Genomic DNA, 18,561 nt, shown 5'->3' with positions numbered 1-18,561 from the left:
ACAGCCCTTTAATGTTATTGCACGTATACAGTGAACTTGCAGTTACACTTGTGAACATGCAGCGCTGGTTTAGAAGTGACTCTTGCTGCACTGCTGCTGCAGCCCAAACGTAAATTTTATGGAAAATCCTGCAGCACAAATGCAGGAGGGGGAAGGGGTTCAAGAGAGGCTACCGACATGCAGCAAAAGGCATTTCTGCTAAGCAAGTCATCACTGTGTAACCATGCCAACCCCTATGCTGGCCACTGCGCTGCAAAGACAAGCAGCTTTGTCTCAGAGTGAGACTAAAGCAGAAACAACTACGATACAGGATGGCATCCAAAAAAGAAGCTGCTGAAATCTGAGGTCACTGAAGGTGAGAGATCAGCAGTTGTAGCTGAGCTGATGTGTTTCCTGTGTGACGGTGGCGCAGCAGGAGGGCCCGTTTCTTGTGTGTCAACTGTATTTTTTTGCTTTCTGCTTAGACGTGATTATTTCCTCAGAAATACTTGTTGCTGGTAAAAGGCTGCAGCTGAAGATCCAAAACATTTTATCAACTGTCTGAGGTATGGATAAGGCCTCTGTGCAAACACGACTGAAATGAAACGCAGCGGGAGTCTGGAGGTCTGGGGGGGCGAGGTGAAATACAGATGTGGCCACAGCAGGTTTATGAAAAATCTAATTACCTAACCTCCAGTAGAGACTAATCCTGCACAAAACAGCTTCAGCAACAGATTTAAAGGAAAGGAACCAGAGAGCTGCAGCCACGGCTAAAGACAGCTGATTTGCAGTGCTCTGAAGTACCTTGCGACTTAGGGGCACCTCTATGGGAACAGGGACCACCTCTGCCAGCAGACAGCCGTAAAAGGCCACCATGAAGGCCACTGGGTCGTTGTTCGGAAACACCAACGCCACCTAGAAGGGAAGGACAGAAGACAGCACTGGGGTTCAGAGAACTGAAATCATTTTCTAAGGCTCAGAAAGCAACACAAGGAGTGAAAATTGCAGTCAGTTTCTAAGCAACACGCAAGTTCATGTAAAGTCACCAGCACATTTATCTGTATGCTCAGCACAAGTTAATTCGCTAGAATGACTAATATACAGCTCTCAGTGTTTATTTGCTTTTCACTGAGAGCTGAGTGAGGAGACTGATAACAGTCTTGTGTTTGTGCACTCAACATGAATCCAGAGCAGATCATTATGTCCACCACTGAAACGTGACGGTGAGGATAACATCACCAACACTGGGCATGTGCGTGAGTTTAATAATCATTACAAGAAAAAGTGATCGTGGCTACATCTGGCAAAAACACTGTGTGCAGCTCTTTTTGAATGAACAGAGATGAGGCCCAGTATAAACTGTGACGGGCAGGCAGAGCTGGCATCAAGTGTGCTCAACTATCTGAGAGCAGTTAAGGGCGGAGGGTGATCCAAGACCGCAGCACAGAGCAGTCGGCCATCAGTGAGAGTAGTTATGACACTGATTAAGTCAGAAACTGTGCGAACAGGAGGAGCTTTCAAATGCACAGCAGCTGTAGGAGGTCTACAGCTGCTTGAAAAAACCACGAACAATATGAGATGTAGAAGAATTTCAGCTGACGTGGCCTGGCACTGAAATCAGTTGATCTTCCCGCACTGTGGAAGGCTGAACTGAGGCTATGATAGACTTTAGTGCTGGGGATCAATACTCCTTTTATTTAAGAACACTTTAAGAAATCATCCCTTCTGTTCTCTATCAAACGTAACAACAGCCCTTCTTTTTGCCACAGCTGAACAGCACACACACTTCTGTATTATGCATCCTGCTGCTGTTTCTCACATTTATGCTGCACATATTTTTTTTATCACTGTTCGATATATCAAAATTCTTTGCACCACTACCCTCTCAGACCCATTATGCTTTTCCTAATAAAAATCTCCCCAGGAATGACTCAATGAAAGAAGAGCAGCGAGCTAGCCACACAGTGACATGTGCTCCATTAACCCCGACACCAGCCTCACATCTCCCGACTTTTTCTAGAGGATTTTCTGTTCCACTCCACAGAGAGCTGTTGGTACTGCTTTTTTTAATGAAAAGTTGATAACAGCCTCACGTTGCTTTGGTGTCATTTCCACTGCTTGAGCACCTCCCATTTATTGAAACTGGCACTGGTGGTCTGTCCGCTTTGCATATGCATCAGCTGCATATGCAAAGCGGACAAACTGGAATTGTAAGCATGTGATGATGTACTTCTTGCAATCTTTTACTGCTATTCCAGCAAATGTATTTTTCTGAACAGAACAGAAACCTACAGGAGGTCAAAAGCACCTTAAGTGCAGGTTTAAAAGCTTTTTCTTTGTGCTGAACAGAGTCAGGTTAGATTTGCTTCTGCTCGCTGTGCTAAGCTGCAGACTGCAGCTCAATATTCTGCTTACAGACATTACAGTGGTATCAGTATCTCAGTGAAGTATCCCCTTCATTCTCAAGGGAATACAACAGGAGCTTTATTATAGAGACATTGTTTGGTCAAATAAATAATAAAAACTGCATATCATCATAAATATACCAGCAAATATATAATTATCTGTTTTAATAGATTTAAAATTAAAAAAAGCTAACTTGGCTGAACAAAGTATCAAAGGGTTGGAGTGAAGTGAGCACAAACAAAAAGAAAAAAGTGAAAAGTGAGAGCTGCAGTGGTGGGCGAGTGTGACTCACCCGATCGCCCGGTCGCACCATGGGCTCCTGCTTGCTGCCCAGTTTGTGGAGGATGTTGTAGGCAAGCTTGATGCTGCGAGACCACAGCTTCCCTGCAGGGAGTGGGACACAGGATATGAGGGTGCGATTGAGGGAGGGGGAGGGAGAGAGACTGAGATTGTGTTTGTGTGTTCTTGCACTTCTATTTTGAGGCAATTCAGTCGATAAGAGAGGAAAAAAACTGTCTGAAGTGATGACATTTAAGAGCTTTCAGCAGTCAGGAGAGGTCACTACTGACGTCTGGAGAATGGATGGATTATACTTAAAAGCAAGTGTCTAACGCACAGTTGGTGGACAGGTGCACAGGAAAGAGGAAATCATGTAAAAATGGTGGGGGGAGGGTACATTCCTGCACACTTTCAGCTCTGAGTTTATTAAAGATAGAATATTCAAAAAATGCCGCTACTTCTTTTGCATAATGTGATTTCCCTGTGCAGCCTTGTCATATACTGTTACAGAAGCTGCAAACACAATGAAAAATTGGTCGGGACCGACTTGAGAAACAGCAAAAAAAAGCTTTAGGTTGTCGAGATCCCGGGTCCTAAGAAAATCCCCAGATCCCAATCCGATCAAGCATCGAGGAGAAGCCCAGTTCACAGCAGGACCCACAGGATCATTAGGCTGCTGGTTTTAATGGCCCGGTCTGGTCATTATGTGTGTTAGTCTCAGGGAGTGTCTCATTATAGTCTACATCAGAGGTTCTCAATGTTGTGATGACCGAGTGTCAATTAGGAAAAAAGGACTCATGATGTTGTTTAATTAATACAAAAAATGAATGAAAAAATGAAAAGAAAGGTCAGGCAATAAAAGAGCTTTATAACAGAGTCATGGACATAACTATTCATGTGTAATTAGTACTTAAGATGTGTCTGTTCTGATGGATTTTCATTTATATATATATATATATATATATATATATATACATATATTTTAGGGGGATTTATTTTGCTATGAGAGCTGTAACAGAAGAGTTCAAACTTTTTTGTCCCCTTTTTTGCTAAAACCAAAAGAAATCAAACGAAATCAAATCAAAAACCCAACATGACTCTTAAAAGAGGAATCATGAAGAGGCAGACCAACAGAGGGCAAACAAATGATCTCATAAAGAAAAGAGGAAAGAGGGGACTGCATATGCACACAACAGGCGGTGATTGAAAAGGAGACCAGGTGAAACTAATGAGGGTGGGCGGGATACTGAGCAGGAAGTGAAGAAACCTTCAAAGTAACCAAAAAGATAAATAACCATCACAGACACCAGAGACAGGGGGACACAGAGGGGCCAACAAAACCACCAGATGCTTCTGTGGATGGTTTATCTTGTGTTGTTCCACCACTTTCCTGCATGACACACTCCTCTTCTCTTTAGTAAAAAAGTGAAGCAGTGGTTTAATAACAACTTCACTTTCATGCAGTTTGTTTCAGAGATTAAAATAATAAAATTAAAATATTATATTAAGTTTATTTAGGCACATTTAGGTCCCTTTTCACCGATTTCTGGTTGCACTAGCTTCTCTCTGTCAGCAGACTTCAGTCTATCACCCTCTGTATGTGCGAATGGGGTTAAGGTGTCACCGGAGTTGTTGACAAGTTGACAAATGGCAAATTAACCGTAACCAAACAAGAACAGACGCCAAATAGCCCCAAATGTATTTACTGGTCTGACAGCAGGGCCACTCCAGACAGCGTCAGAGCCGGGGTGTCAAATTCATTTTACATTGCGGGCCACATACAGCCCACTTTGATCTTAAGCAGGCCGGACCAGTTAAACTCCCCTTTCAGTCATTGTGAAGAAGTCACATATTTAACTGTGACAAAGCTGCTGTGACAAAGAAAGATGAATAGCCATGAGAGAGGTTTTTATCAGCAGGAAGAGCTGGAAAAGTTATGAAAATACAGTTAAGAGTCCAAATGTAATGCTTGTTCTTGTTTGTAGTGAGCAGCAGATGAAACAAGTTAAGAATTATAAATATAAAGATCAGGAGTGTGCAACATACGGCCGGCCGTACATCACCCCTGGTGTGAATCATATTCAGCCTAACCAGCATGCATGTCTGTGCATTTTTAAATTCTTGAACTAGCAAAACATTTATCCAACTGTAGCTCTGGTGGACATGAATGAGTGAGCACTAAGTGTGTGGTTACCATATGTGAGCACATAGAGGGGCTTCCCTGCTGTGTCCAGGCTGGTGAGGCAGGGGGCTTTCGGGGAGATGGTTCCCCAGCGTTGGAGAGCCGCCTCCAGAGAAGGAGGCCAGTTAGTGACCACCCCCAGCGGCTCTCCTCGCACTGGCATCATCTCCGCCCCCTCCGGCCGAGGCTGGTTAGGGTCGGGTTGCTGGACTGTAACAGGATGAGGCCGAGAGTTTCATGAGTGCACAGCTCACAAACTTTTACTGTTTATTTGATTTCAAGTGTGGCCGTGAAAAAAAAACACATAAACAACTTTTATGAACACAGATGTACTGAGGGGGACGTGAACAATCTTTTATCTCTTTTAATATTGAGTTCAGACTGCAGAGAGGCTGAGAGCGAGGCAGCAGTGGGGAGGGATTTGACTGGATTCAATCTTCAGCCAGTGCCATAAAAAATAGAATTAGAGTCAATTGGAAGTTTTAACCGCTACATCAATCCCAAGCTCAAAATTTTGTTGTATGATTATAACACACATGTTTACAACACACTGTCAAATGACTCCAGGATATGATTTAAAAGACCACAAAACTGGACAAAAGTATGAGTTTCCCAGAGAGTCGAAGAAACAGAGAGAAAACACTCCCAGATGGAGAGAGGCGAGCAAAGAGCAGGAAATATTTCAGTACGTTTACAATTTTAACTCTTTAACAACACATCTGTGCTCAATATGAACCTTTCCCATGACTTGGAGTGTCCACATGAAGACAGTTCTTTACATGGACGTGAGTGTTGTTCTCAGCATTAATGAAGATTTTGGTCACATTGGTTACCACTGCCCAGCATCTTCCTGTATTATTTTATTCATTATTATTAACTAAAACTAAAAATCTGACTGCATTTCCCATTATTTTTAAATTCTGAAAGTTCTTTAACTGTCATGAACTAATTCAAAGAAAGAGCTTTTTAAAGGGTAGCAGATGATTATTGATCTGCACAAAGTTTATGGTCCACTCTGTTTGGAAGTGTCAAAATTCAGTCTAATGTCTGTTCACAGCTTGATGTTTCTGGAGTCAGAGTGGACCATAAAAGGCTGGAGTGCTAAGGCTAGCACACTTGTTTACCTAGGGTCTTTATATTGTAGAGGTAAGGTAGAGACCCTAAAATAATAGAGAGAAGAGCACATCCCTGTTTGAGCATGCGCTTGGCGACACTGGGAAGGATAAACTCCCGTTTAACAGGAAGAAACCTCTGGCAGAACCAGGCTCAGGGACGGGACGCCATTTGCCGCCAACAGTTGGGGTTGATGGAATAAGATACTAAGAGAAGAACTTTGCTTACCACGTGTTATGAATTTGAGACATATTACATGTTATGTTAGTGCTATGAACCACACAGGACCAGCACAAACCTGCCTGAGGGCGCACTGTTCTGCAAAAATCAGTGTGGCCTATAATACTGCATAACTTTTAAGTGCTAATAAAATTTAAAATGGTTTGTTTAAAAACATTTTCAGCCCCATGCAATTTTTATGAAGGAGAAAATTAGCTACACTGACTAATGTTGTTTCGTATTGTCAGCTGCCAACAGGTTTATTTCTGCTGTAATGTTTTTAACATGGGAGTCTATGGGAATTTACTCCCACATGGATCCTGCCTTGAGTGGTCATTGAAGGAACTGCAATTTCTGGGACTTAACCAGCTTACACGACGTTCAGCTTTTTCCAAAATTTCTTGAGACCTGCAAAATTAACATTCACAGTTCATTTATTTGCATGCATGAATGCCACCTCAGCACTGAGCTGTGTTTCTTTGAAAAAGCTGATTTTGCACACTGACCTGTAGCAAAGCTCATTATGTGTTTATTAAAGTGATTTATTAAATGAATCACTTGGGGATAGTTTTTTAAAATGAACAGAAAGACTGTTTTTACCTTCTAAAAGCTCATCAAAGTCATCAACAAAGAACTCTCGGAGTGGAGGTCTGCGAGGCTGCTTCAGCGTGTTCACCAGCTGCTGGATCTTAGCCGACACGCGACTGCTGACCGGAACACCTGCAAAAAGGAAAGTGGTGATGTGAACAGCTTACAAGACGATCATGAAAACTAAAATAAACCTCCAGTGTTACATGATGTGTTGCAAAGACTGAGACTAAAATGCTGCCTGTGATGTAAACCCTGGACAAATACTGAATGAACGATCCTGCTTTTCTTCTGACGTTCTTTTATATATGAGAGCGAAATAAAGAATTTGTCAGTCCTGTAAGCAAACAGTTCAAGCTTCAGAATGTTTTAAACCACAGACTGTATATAAATGATGTAAAGTAAAGTAAGTAAAGTAAAATTTTATTTATATAGCACCTTTCAAGATAAAATCACAAAGTGCTTTACAGAGGCAGAAAACAGACATTAAAATCTCAAACAAAACAAAATCAACCAAAAGCGAGTTTAAACAGATGCGTTTTTAACTGCTTTTTAAAAGACATGACTGAGTCCACAGATCTCCAACTCAAAGGGAGCGAGCTCCAGAGTCTGAGAGCACTGATACAAACGCTCTGTCACCTTTTGTTTTTAACCCTGTATGCTGGACAACCAGCAACCCCTGGTCACAAGACCTCAGGGACCTGCTGGGGTGATAAGGAAGAAGAAGATCACTTATGTAAGTTGGAGCTACACCGTGCAGGGCCCTATAAGTCATGATTATGATCTTAAATTGGACCCTGAACTTGACAGGGAGCCAATGCAGTTGAATCAGCAGGGGAGTATTTGTGATGCTTTATCAGAAGCCTAGCAGCAGCATTTTGAACACCCTGCATTCATTCAAGGGAGGCATTACTTAAACCTTAAACAAGGAATTACAATAGTCTAAGCGAGATGAAACAAAAACATGAATAATCATTTCCAATTCAGAACGTGACACAATGGGACTCAGCAATTTCTTAAATGGTAAAAACAAGAGCGAACCAAAGATTTAACGTGTGTGTCCAGCGTCAGAGCTGGATCAACTGTAACACCAAGGTTCCTAATGGAGGATTTAATATAAGAAGCAAGAGGGCCTCGATTTTTAACCACGAGGGGAACACATTTCTAGCCAACGTAAACCATTAACCATTCAAGGTTAGTGAAATATGGTACTTTTGGACCTGGAGGCGTCCCCCCTCTGGGTCTATTAAACAGAATGCAGGCTTGAAGCACTGCAACATTTGTACAATCTACAGTCTAAACATTGCATTTCAACAGTTTTTTAGACTCCTGGCTCTGTATGATGTCATGTGAGAATATCCCTTATAAGGTCATCTCGAGCACACGGGTCTGAGGAAAGCTGGCTTAAAGAGGGAGGAGCTAAAGCAGGTTGTTTCTGACAGAAGATGAACTTGGGTGCTGCACCAAGAGCCTGGTACATGATAAATATGGATTAATTTGGACTGTAAATAATAAAATACTAATCAAGTACAAGCCAATAATAAATGTATGAAGATGGAAATTTGCAGATTGGCTTCCCTTTAAGGCACTGAATTAGAAACTCTGTATTTTTGGCACAAGGCTCTGCTAAGTGGACCACAGCCTGTGATTATTCTGAGGAGCTCTCAGCTCTCTAACTGACTGTGTGATTGTGAAACATGCTGAAGAAAGAACAACAAAGGTGCTCTGTCAGCTCTGCTTAGAAAAATAAATGGTAAAAAAGTCCAATCTGTCTTCCAGGGGACTGACATCAACACAAACCGTGTAATTGGCCAGTTCTCTGAGGCACTGGTCCAATTTGAGCTCACTTCCTGATTAAAGAGTTGCTATTTTTATCAGACGGTCTCCAGTATTTTTATTCAGAGGCTCCAGCTGGGAGCTGGCTAAAGGTGTGACGTTGGCGGTGACTCCTACCATCGCCTGTCTCCATGCGCTCCGCGTTGCCGTATTTCTGCGTGTTCCTGGCAATGGTTCCCATATTGGCCATGTGGTGACGCTCAGTGTGGGAGTGGGACGAGTCCGACGAGTATCCCGTCACGTCCGGCGGGGCCGAGTGGTTCTCTGTGAGGCAGATGGAGAGAGAGCTGAAACAGACAGCGGTGACTCACTGTTCACCTTTATCACTGCTCTGTTTGTCAAGTGCCGTGTGTTATAGAGTCCACGGGCAATTAGACACGTTCTGATGGTCATCTTGTTTCACTGCTGATTTGGGTCACAGCCCTGACAAACACAGGAGTCAGCAGGGTCTGGAATAGCTGCGCTTCAAAACATCACAAGTGTAAAGCTTTCAACGGAAAACTTCTTCTCCAAACATCAATAACAACAGACATTTTTGGTCATATTAAAGGTGCACTTTGTAGCTATCCTGTACAGAATTAAACTAAACCTTTTACCACCAGGGGGCAGCATTTTACCAGCACATGTGTGCAGTCTTTTTCAAGATATGCAGCTGTTTAGCTTTATATATTTCTTTTCAGCCAAACCTATTTTCTAAAGAGAAGTTGCATTGCTTAGCTGCAATTTTGTGTAATACCAGTGAGTCGTATTACACAAAATTGCAGCTAAGCATCAAGTCGACTTGAGTCAATACCTCACAGTCTTCTTCCACATTTTATGGAGTGATTTAGTGCATTTTCAAAGGTTTTAAAAACGGAAATTGATAAGAAAACGATTTAATGTCCACATACTGTTTTGGGAATAGCTGACATTTCTTCTCTTAACCTGCTGAGGTCTATTCGGCCATCCGTGGTGACTCCAACTCTAAATGTAACCCTAACCTTTACTTAAACAGTTCCCCCGAGTCATTCTGTGTAATTTTAAACTGTTCACATCACACATTCACACACATTCTGCCTTTCTCCAAACTCAAGGTTGGGGTTACCACCTATCATGTCTTATCATGAATGGTGATTAAAGGCTGCATTATTTTGATTGTTTATACTCACTAAGGCATTCTGCATCTTCAGAGACTCTGAAAAAGGTGAAACCTACCCTCTGACTCCAGCGGCGGAGGCCACAGCATGTCGGAGCCAAACTCACAGGACCGTCGCAGAGAGCCGCCGTTCTCTGCTATACTAAGCGCTCCCTTCCTCTTCAGAGACAGGTGGCCGATACCTGAAGGAGCAATAAACAGCTGTATCACAGTCAAATACTGTGTATTACTGCAAAGACTCTTGGGCTGCACTCCTATTGGGCCATAACGGTACTGCAAGACCCACGAAATTCTAGTCCTCCTTGTTACAACCTCAGTTGTGTCAGAAAATGAAAACTGACTTCTTTGATCTCTTTTACCTTGTTTTCACTCTTTGTAGACCAAATGCTTTATCAGTAATAATCATTGGGTTAAACTATAATAAAAATTATATGAATTTCCTCATTTTAGGAATCACCTTTATTAAAAGACACAGGTGAAAATTCAAAATGCTGGAGCTGTATTAGGAAAAATGCACGAGAGGACTGAAGTCTTACCGTGGTGCGACTGTGACAGGTGGCTCTGCTGGTGGTGCGACTGGCCCAGGTGCGCCAGGTGCGCGTGCGCCAGGTGCGAGATGTGCATGTGCGCCAGCGAGTCGGCTAGCCGTCCGGCATTACCGCTGCCTCCGCTCTGCGTGGACGAGGACGAGGACGAGGTGGAGCCTAGGTGGGCGGGGCCTAGTTGGGAAGGGCGGCTCATCCAGTGCTCCATGCCCGACATGTCGTCACCTGGCCCCGCCTCCTCCTCTGAGCCCGACGAGGAGTCTGAGCACAGGGGGGACAGACCTAGTGAGGGTCAGTAGCCGCCATTATATGTTAATAACAGAACTTTCACAGCATAAAACTAACAATAATAAATAAGCAGGAACTGAAATGAGTGCTAACACAATTTAAGACCTTTAAACAATATTAGTAAACAATTCAGCAGTTTGGGAGACTAGCTTCTTCCAACTAAATTAAATGATAAACACTGCTATGACGCCAGAGCCATTTGTTTGCTAGGTTAGCTCGGCATCCAATTTAGCTCAAGAGAAAAGTTTGTGTTAATGTCCCAGCTCTAATCCTTTTTGGTTCTTTGTTTTTCTAGAGAAATAATCAGATAAAACATCTTATTTAGTGAATTAGAGGCTCACTTTCTTATTGTTACGCTAAGCTAACCGTGCCCTAACTAAGTGCTTGAATGAGAATGGTATTAAAATTCTTCTTAGCAAGAAACTGGTTAAGTCATTTGTTTATGGGATTTGAAATAGCTCTGACCAAAGTGGACAGGTTGTGTTGCATCAAGTTTGTGCTGCTAAATGTAAAGAAATAACGCGATAAAGTTGTTTTTGCTCAATGTGTTTTATGCAAGGTTGAAATTGCTAACTTTTTAGTTTTGCATGTCTGTTTGTGGTTTTTCTTGATATTACGTTCTTCATGACACTAGCTGATGACACTACGAGATGTGTGAGTTACGGAGAAGTTAGCAGGGCTTCAGAACGAAGAGGGGGAAATACAAACTGTAGGTTCCAGCGATAATCATGGAGAATGTATTTGGACAACGATGAGCTCAGAGCTAATCGAGACCCAGAGGGAACACAGTGAGCGCGGGATGTTAACCTAAGTACAGCAATTGCACTGTTTTTGTTATTCGAAGTGATGTAATCGTGGACGTTTTCCTGTGAAGTCATGTTTTTCTGGCCTGATTATTGAACTGCAGCTGTGGAATGTGTCTATATTACTCGCCAAGGGAATTGTTTTTTCATCATTCAGTTTGAATTCAGCTAACACAGAGATAATCCACATAACTGTGCTTGTGAAGAAAGACTATGGTTAATAAATGGATACCCCAAACCACCTCATACAACATTTACTGAACCAGTAGGCACTTTGTCTTCTTCCTGTATTTATATTTAGGTCTTGATACAATGAGCCCTGCACTTTTTTCCATTTCACAAAGCTCCTTTTTGGGTCACATTAAGGTCATTTTGAGCTGGGTTGTTTTTCATGCTTTGGCTGTTTTTACATAGTAATTTTCCGACTTTTTGGATAAATAGAATATATCTATACATATCTATTTATGCAAAAGAAAAACTAGAAGCATACAAATCTCTTGATGCATATTATTTTTCACCTAACCCGTGTGGCTGCACATGCGCCTGAAAATCGTGTTTTACACCAATTTTCTACGCTGGATTTATTTCTGATCAAACATTCTGATTTCCTGTGGGCTTGCTCGCCTCCCTTGTTTGAGGTCCCACTCCTGTGCCACCCCACATCCCTTCATTTATACCCAGTGTGGCATTTAATCCATGACTACTGATCCACATCTGAGCCTGGTAATAAGAAACAGATCTGAATTGAGTGTTTTTAAGACAATTGTCTCCAGTCAGTATTACAATGGTTCAGAAAAAGCCTGGAGACCATGATTAATTCTGTTCACCACTGAAGTTTGATGAGCTTTGGGCGACACAGCAGGCTCTAGAGCTGAAAATGTCAATAATTAGTCAGCTAAGGTAGTAACAACCACGAGAACCAATTTAGGTAAAACTGGCTTTGGGCTGCACTTTAGGAAAAAGGCTGAATTTACTTCTTTAAACGAGTTCATTGTGTGAACACGGAGGAGCAGTAAACATAACATGGGGATTCAGTTTCCGCTCTGACTTTCCTATAACAGGAAGCAAGTAAGTGTCCCGTGTCTACCACTGAGGCTCATGAGTAAGACGAGCCTTTGGGGTGATCTCGGGATCGCTTAAGAATTTTCTCAAAGGTTAAAAAGCAAATTGGCAGTGAACAAAGTTATTACATTTTCTCCATTAAAATCCAATCAGCAGCAAAATTATACCGTCAACTCCAATTATGTTCAATCTAATGAGCTCATATTTGAAGTAAAGGTCAGCTCCGACTTTCCCCCTTCGTCCATGTTTTTTGCAGTTGCAAATACGCAGAATAGTCAGCTACTAATCGGTGTTTTTCCTTTTTCTGATGGCAGATCGCATTTACAGTAGCTGACTGCGTGCAACGTTACATCTGTCTGTGGTTTGTTTTCACTGTAAAACCATCAGCGCCTCAGGAAATGTGCATGTTTGCAGTTTTTTGGAGAGATGAGTGTGTTTCTGTCAGAATGGAAAACGTCTGAGAAAGCAGAGACACGGCATTACAACATAATCCCGTCTGGGCTCGGGCCTGCCTCTCCGGGGTCAAATTTTCGGCTTAGTGCAACCCATTTCAGCGGAGATAACCACAGCATGTGTGTGTATGAGTGTGTGTATGAGTGTGTGCACCTTCTGGGTACTTTTTTCTTTAAACTAAACACTATTTTAAAGACATGAAAAAACAATCCAACGCTTAGCTGCTTCTAATCTCCTGCTCAAAAGTGCACATCAGAAGATCACATGACCTGTTAAACTGAACCACTGAGCTATTCTTAGTTCAATATTGTTAAGTCGTGTAACTTTACGCAGCCACTTTCACACATTCTGTTTATAAGTTAAATTACTGAGCTCCCTTATTATATTTTACTTTGGGGTTTTTTCTAGTTTGTCATATTTTATCTCTACTTTATTGACGTATTTTGTTATAGCTTGCAGTTTTAATGTTTTAATCCACCGTCACAAGTATATGTTGTCTCATTTTTTCACATCTCAATCAGAAAAATACATGGAGGACAAATACAGGTGTGTGTCTCAGTCTGTGTGTCGTCACCTGGAGGCGTGTATGCATCCATGGAGGTCTGCACCACCAGCGAGCGTCTCTTGGAGGGCATGGGCACCGCCACCTTCCTCTCAACGTGTCGCGCCAACACAGCCTGCACCGCCTCAGTGTGGACGTCTGAGTGAGAGAGAGAGAGACAGGTAAACAGGCTCATTCATGCAAAGGAGGAGGGAGAAAGTTATCCTAAAAAATGAAAGTGGAAAAAGTGCACCGTCCCCTCCATCTATGTCTTTTCCAACAAACAAACCCGCTGAAGTCCCATCCATTTTGATTACACTGCAAGTCCCTGTAATGTATTAACTGAAAATTACAGTTTACACATGAATAAAGCCAGACTGTAATCATCCTTCAATTCACAGTAAAGAGCAACAAGTTCATTTTAACTACCACAGTGCCAGCAGCGCGATCTGATATACTTCTGTTTTTCTAATCATAAGTACTGAATGCCAAGTGTGTGCAGTAACATGGTTACACTGCTTTATGAATTCATTTTTTCTTAATGCATTTAAAGTGGAATGTATTCTGTTCATTACCAGCTCTGTATTTTTATTCTTGGCCTCTGCTATAGTAGCTTTGCATACTACACAATCCTTCTTCATCTTATACTAAGAATACTGAACTAGGCTCACAGGGATTACTTGTACATACGCTGATTTCATTATATCTGAAGCTTTCACCTTGTTTAATACGAGTATCCACTGCTGGAAGAGGAAATATGAGAGAAAATGAAGAGGAGGTGAATATGGACACTATATAAGAAGCCTCAGTGATCCGATGGTGGTGTTTATGCAGCTGTAGTTTCCGTACCTGATCTGTAGCGCTCGTCTCTGGTGCCGGAGGTTCTCCGTCGGTGGAAACGGGCCGCAGAGGGAGGGCCGAGGGGGGCCCGGTGAGACATTGGCCCCTCCATACCTACAGAGGCAAGCAGACAAGCAGCGACAGATGCATACATATATAGAGAGACACAGACATACACACACGTGCACAAATACGTTTGACAAAAGCAAAAGATAGGAGGGCCAACAAAGAAAAATAAACATGGAGATGATCTGACTCAGCAGAAAAATTAGATTTTTCTGGCATCTTAAAATGAAAGAATTGATAAAGAAAAAGAAGGTAAAAAAAATAATAATTTGAAAAATGTGGCAGTTGCTTCTCTGCTCTCTGATAGAACATCCCTCAGTATCCAGTGAGCCGTTATTGCTAAATCATCCGATATACGATAAGGATAAACCAGATTGGGTGACACATATGTGTGTGTGTGTTTTAGCTGCAGGAGAGCCTGTAGGGCGTGTGTGTGTGTTTGAAGACAGCGACTGCAGCACGTTCAGATAAAGAGGAGCAGGCCCAAGCTGAGCTCTAGGGAGTCCTAACCTACATTCACTAATGGCGGCGGCTGAAGACTGAATCGATAGAGTCGAGTACAGTATCATTGCCACTGTATTTGTCATGATACCAGATCGATTCTCTACTAGCGGTATGGGAATATTTTCGCGGCGTGGGGAGTGTGTGGGGGAGTCAGAGGTTGCTAAATTACCTCCAGCATGTGGAACATATGCCCTGACCAGCTTGGACCTCTTCTTCTCATAACCCTTCTGAGTGATGTCCCCTGCGAACAGATAGAGATAGATAAAGAATGAGAGAGCCAGCGGAGGGTGCGTGGGTGTTTCCCTTCATCTTTTTTTCCCCCAGAAATTGTGTCCATCAAACACGTTTTGGTTGCTTATACGGTTTTTGTTTTCCTTTAAAGAGGACCTATTATGCTGATTTCCCACTCTTTGTTTTAAACCCTGATTCACAGTACTGGGCCTTATTGCAGCCGTCAGTGTATGAAATAAGCTGTTCCCCTCCTGTTGATACAGTTTTCTTCTCATTGGCTGCCCCTCGTAAAGAGACATTTTCAAAAGCAGGTGGGTGGGGCTTCTGTACTCGAGCTGTGTGCCTAACATGACCATATAAGGAAATCTGCTTTTGCTGACATCATAATGGTGGTAACACTTTATTGTAACAGTTGTGAATAACTAGAAATTTGATAGTTTATTAATCCTCACATGGACTTTCCATTATTGTAAAGTTGTATCTGATATTTTCACTGCTTTATATTGATGTATGCTAGCTGTCAGGCTGTTAGACAACACTGTGGATTGGATGTTATGACAGTAAAGAGCAATATGTGTGTCGTTACACATGCGTTGCAGTGTGTCTGCTTTGATCTGAGCTGTTCATGTTGGGCTTGGAGCGTATAAATAAACATTGGCATTGTGGCCATGCTGGATACAATTACAAGCTATTACAGTCAGAGAACACACTGGGCGTGGCTGCATGAGAGTTGATCACATCCTCTCAAGGAGAGGATCCCAGAAATGGCTCTCTGTTCAAATGGCATCAGATCTGTTTTTCACAGGAGTGGGCAGGAAGTCGGACACAGGTGGAATCTGAAGCTGTGAGAGGGATGATCTGTCTCACTGTTGTGGCCACATAAGCGAAGGGGCCAACATTTACACAAGCCTTGTCCTTGTGTCTGAGGTGCCAGCAACTTTTTATGACACAATAATAACACCGGTTATTATAAAATAATAGGAGTTACAGGATAATCTAATTGTTTGTTAACACCCCAATAGCTATATACTAAATTTCACATAGCTATTTAACAATTTACTGTTTATTAATGATCGTTATGATAAAGTGTTACCAAAACTCCTGAGATGGTGCTTTATTGGGATTACCTGTGCATGCACTGACCTCAGTATTTAGCAGGCAGTAGTATTTCAGCCATGTTAAAAACATACCTACAGCACAGAGAGTAAGGAAAAGCATAACAGGTCCACTTTATATAAGCTGGTGCAGCCTCATTGGTCTCATGTCACCCAGCCTCCTCTGTCTCTCACAGCCTTTTAATGCTTCTGTCCGACTGTTAATTAAGAACATAAACATAAATAAAACAACATGAAATGAATAATGAATAATGGAGATGATGAATATGAGAACGGGAATAATGTTATGCACTGCACAGACTCTGCAGTTCAACAGTCAAATGCTACATGATGTTTTTTCCCCAATGCATACAGAAGCTTTCAAGGTCGTATGATAATCTGATCATCATTATAATGTTATTCTTTGTTTTGTTCTGCAGCACACCAAGGTCTTGTTCGCTTTCTGGCATCAGAACATCAATGCTTGACATTCATGTCGGGTTTAAGCACCACAGCAGGAGGAGCCTCTGTCTTGGGTGTCACGTTTATATTTCTGGAGATAAAGGGTCCCAAATGAAAACCTGAAAGACCAGAAACAAAGCTGGAGAGACCCGTGATGGATGACTGGGGAAGGAAATTTCATCTTGGCTTTTGGACTCCTGTCCAGCAGGGAACACGAGTAAATACACTTAGTGCTATCATTTGTACACTACATGTCCAAAACATCACCCAAGGCCATAGAAAGCAACTAGAAGAAGCTGCTCATTGAATCACATCTGATTCAGGAAGCACCTCACCCAGCAGTCTTTGTATATACTGTGACCGTCAACAGGCAGGGTTTGATCTTTTCCTTTCTGCACTCCCACCATGGGAGTCATCTGAGGTATTAGTAATTCAGTTCGAATAAAAGTAGCTTTTTCTTTATAAAAGACTCAGAAATAGTAGAAAATTCATTGATTTCTGTCAAAAATTTGACTGTACACAGATCAGTCACGCGTACATGAATAGCTGACCACCGAGGAAAAACATATAGTATAGCTGTAGGTAACATATCGCTTCATATAAACTACATGACAAGTGCAATGACACCATCAGTACTCCTGTTATGTGACTACATGATGATTTTAAGACCGAGTATGAGTATTAGTGTGGATTAGTGACAGCAGCAGAGACTAATGGACGGACAGGCAGAGGTCAGCGTGGAGAGGCAGCGATGCAGAAATTCATTACAGTCCCTAAGGGAGGTCGTGGCTGCCTAGGCGACCCCCCACCCCCAGCAAAACCAACACAGCCGCTGATCAATCACAGCACCCCACGGTCCTCGCTGCAGGGATAATATGTGCTAATACTTCCTTGTTTGTCCCAATTAAATGCTGTTAAACTGGCTCACACCAGTTCGCTAATTATTGATTGTTGTTTGATTGCCACGGAGACGGGAGACAAATCAAATCCAAAGACAAAAGGACGCCGGGAGGCTACAATATCAGTCGCTCTGAGACAAGTGAAAGTATTACACCGCAGCAGATGCCTTTAAAGTCATCAAATGTCATGAAAAACATCAAAATCAACCAATGATGCAGCTTTTCTGTCTCTATATAAAAGATTTTTATACAACATTCAGCTTATTTTTTGTTTAGTTTCATTTTTTAAGCATCAATTCTGCTCATCTCCATCTCCCCTCTCTATGACATCAAGAGAGCTAAGAGAATAAAAAAATGAGTGACTGAGAATAGAAAAGAGACGAACTCAGCTAAGAGTAAAGTTAAATCAAATATTTAAAAGATTGGCAAATAATGATTACTTTAATAAGTTTATTTTGCTATCAAGTTCACATCAAACATACTTGTCTTTAGAGCCATGGCTCTTAGCTTTTCCTAGAAGTTCAAACTCACTTAAACTTCCGTTTAGCTCAAGAGACGATGACTAAGCGAGAGCCTAAATTCAACATTTCAACCACTTTTTAGTCCACGGGCAACTCTTAGTCCAATCTGATCAGCAGCGGGCCAGCGCAGGAAAATCAATCAAAAATTCCTTTCTTAAAGTTTATAGAAGTAAAAGCTATTTGTGAAAACATTCCAACAATGTGTCTCATGTTGTTCCACTTTCTATCAAACGACTGTCGTTACCAAGTCGTAACTCAAAAACGTCCTTTTTGGCTCTTTATCTTAAAAGTCTTGATTTCTTCTTAGTAGAAATATAGAGAAGTAGCATTAATAGTAGTAAAGTGTCATCCTTCTCTGAAATGTTCACACTTTGCAAGCAGTCCAGTGGCTCTACTCTCAGACTTCCCTCAGTGGAAGCAGCACAGCAGGAAGTCCAAACTGGGAATGAAAATATCCAAATGAAAAAGACTCCAGAGCTTGAAGTGCATGAAGAACAAACAGAACCAGAGCAAGC

The 18,561-nt window shown here is 42.0% G+C and overlaps 1 protein-coding gene across 6 annotated transcripts in view; it reads right to left on the bottom strand.

The window, feature by feature from the left end:
* Positions 1–18,561, bottom strand: part of LOC309714052 (disco-interacting protein 2 homolog C-like) — a 79,139-nt gene that overhangs the window by 36,594 nt on the left and 23,984 nt on the right. For 3 of the 6 annotated variants that reach the window (XM_082546119.1, XM_082546123.1, XM_082546124.1), the window contains 10 exons: positions 15,009–15,080; positions 14,279–14,383; positions 13,463–13,588; positions 10,274–10,564; positions 9,797–9,919; positions 8,720–8,866; positions 6,779–6,898; positions 4,859–5,056; positions 2,678–2,769; positions 784–894 (listed from right to left, as the gene is read on the bottom strand). In XM_082546119.1, coding sequence (XP_082402245.1) covers positions 784–894; positions 2,678–2,769; positions 4,859–5,056; positions 6,779–6,898; positions 8,720–8,866; positions 9,797–9,919; positions 10,274–10,564; positions 13,463–13,588; positions 14,279–14,383; positions 15,009–15,080 — 1,385 coding nt within the window. Of the gene's footprint in view, positions 1–783; positions 895–2,677; positions 2,770–4,858; positions 5,057–6,778; positions 6,899–8,719; positions 8,867–9,796; positions 9,920–10,273; positions 10,565–13,462; positions 13,589–14,278; positions 14,384–15,008; positions 15,081–16,260; positions 16,383–18,561 lie in introns of all 6 variants that reach the window. The other 3 variants (XM_082546121.1, XM_082546120.1, XM_082546122.1) reach the window with 3 other exon arrangements.

Source organism: Aulonocara stuartgranti (genome assembly GCF_965226115.1).
Source record: "Aulonocara stuartgranti genome assembly, chromosome: 9".
Taxonomy (NCBI): domain Eukaryota; kingdom Metazoa; phylum Chordata; class Actinopteri; order Cichliformes; family Cichlidae; genus Aulonocara; species Aulonocara stuartgranti.
The sequence above is the reverse complement of the archived record's forward strand: the minus strand, read 5'-3'. Positions and strand labels throughout refer to the sequence as shown.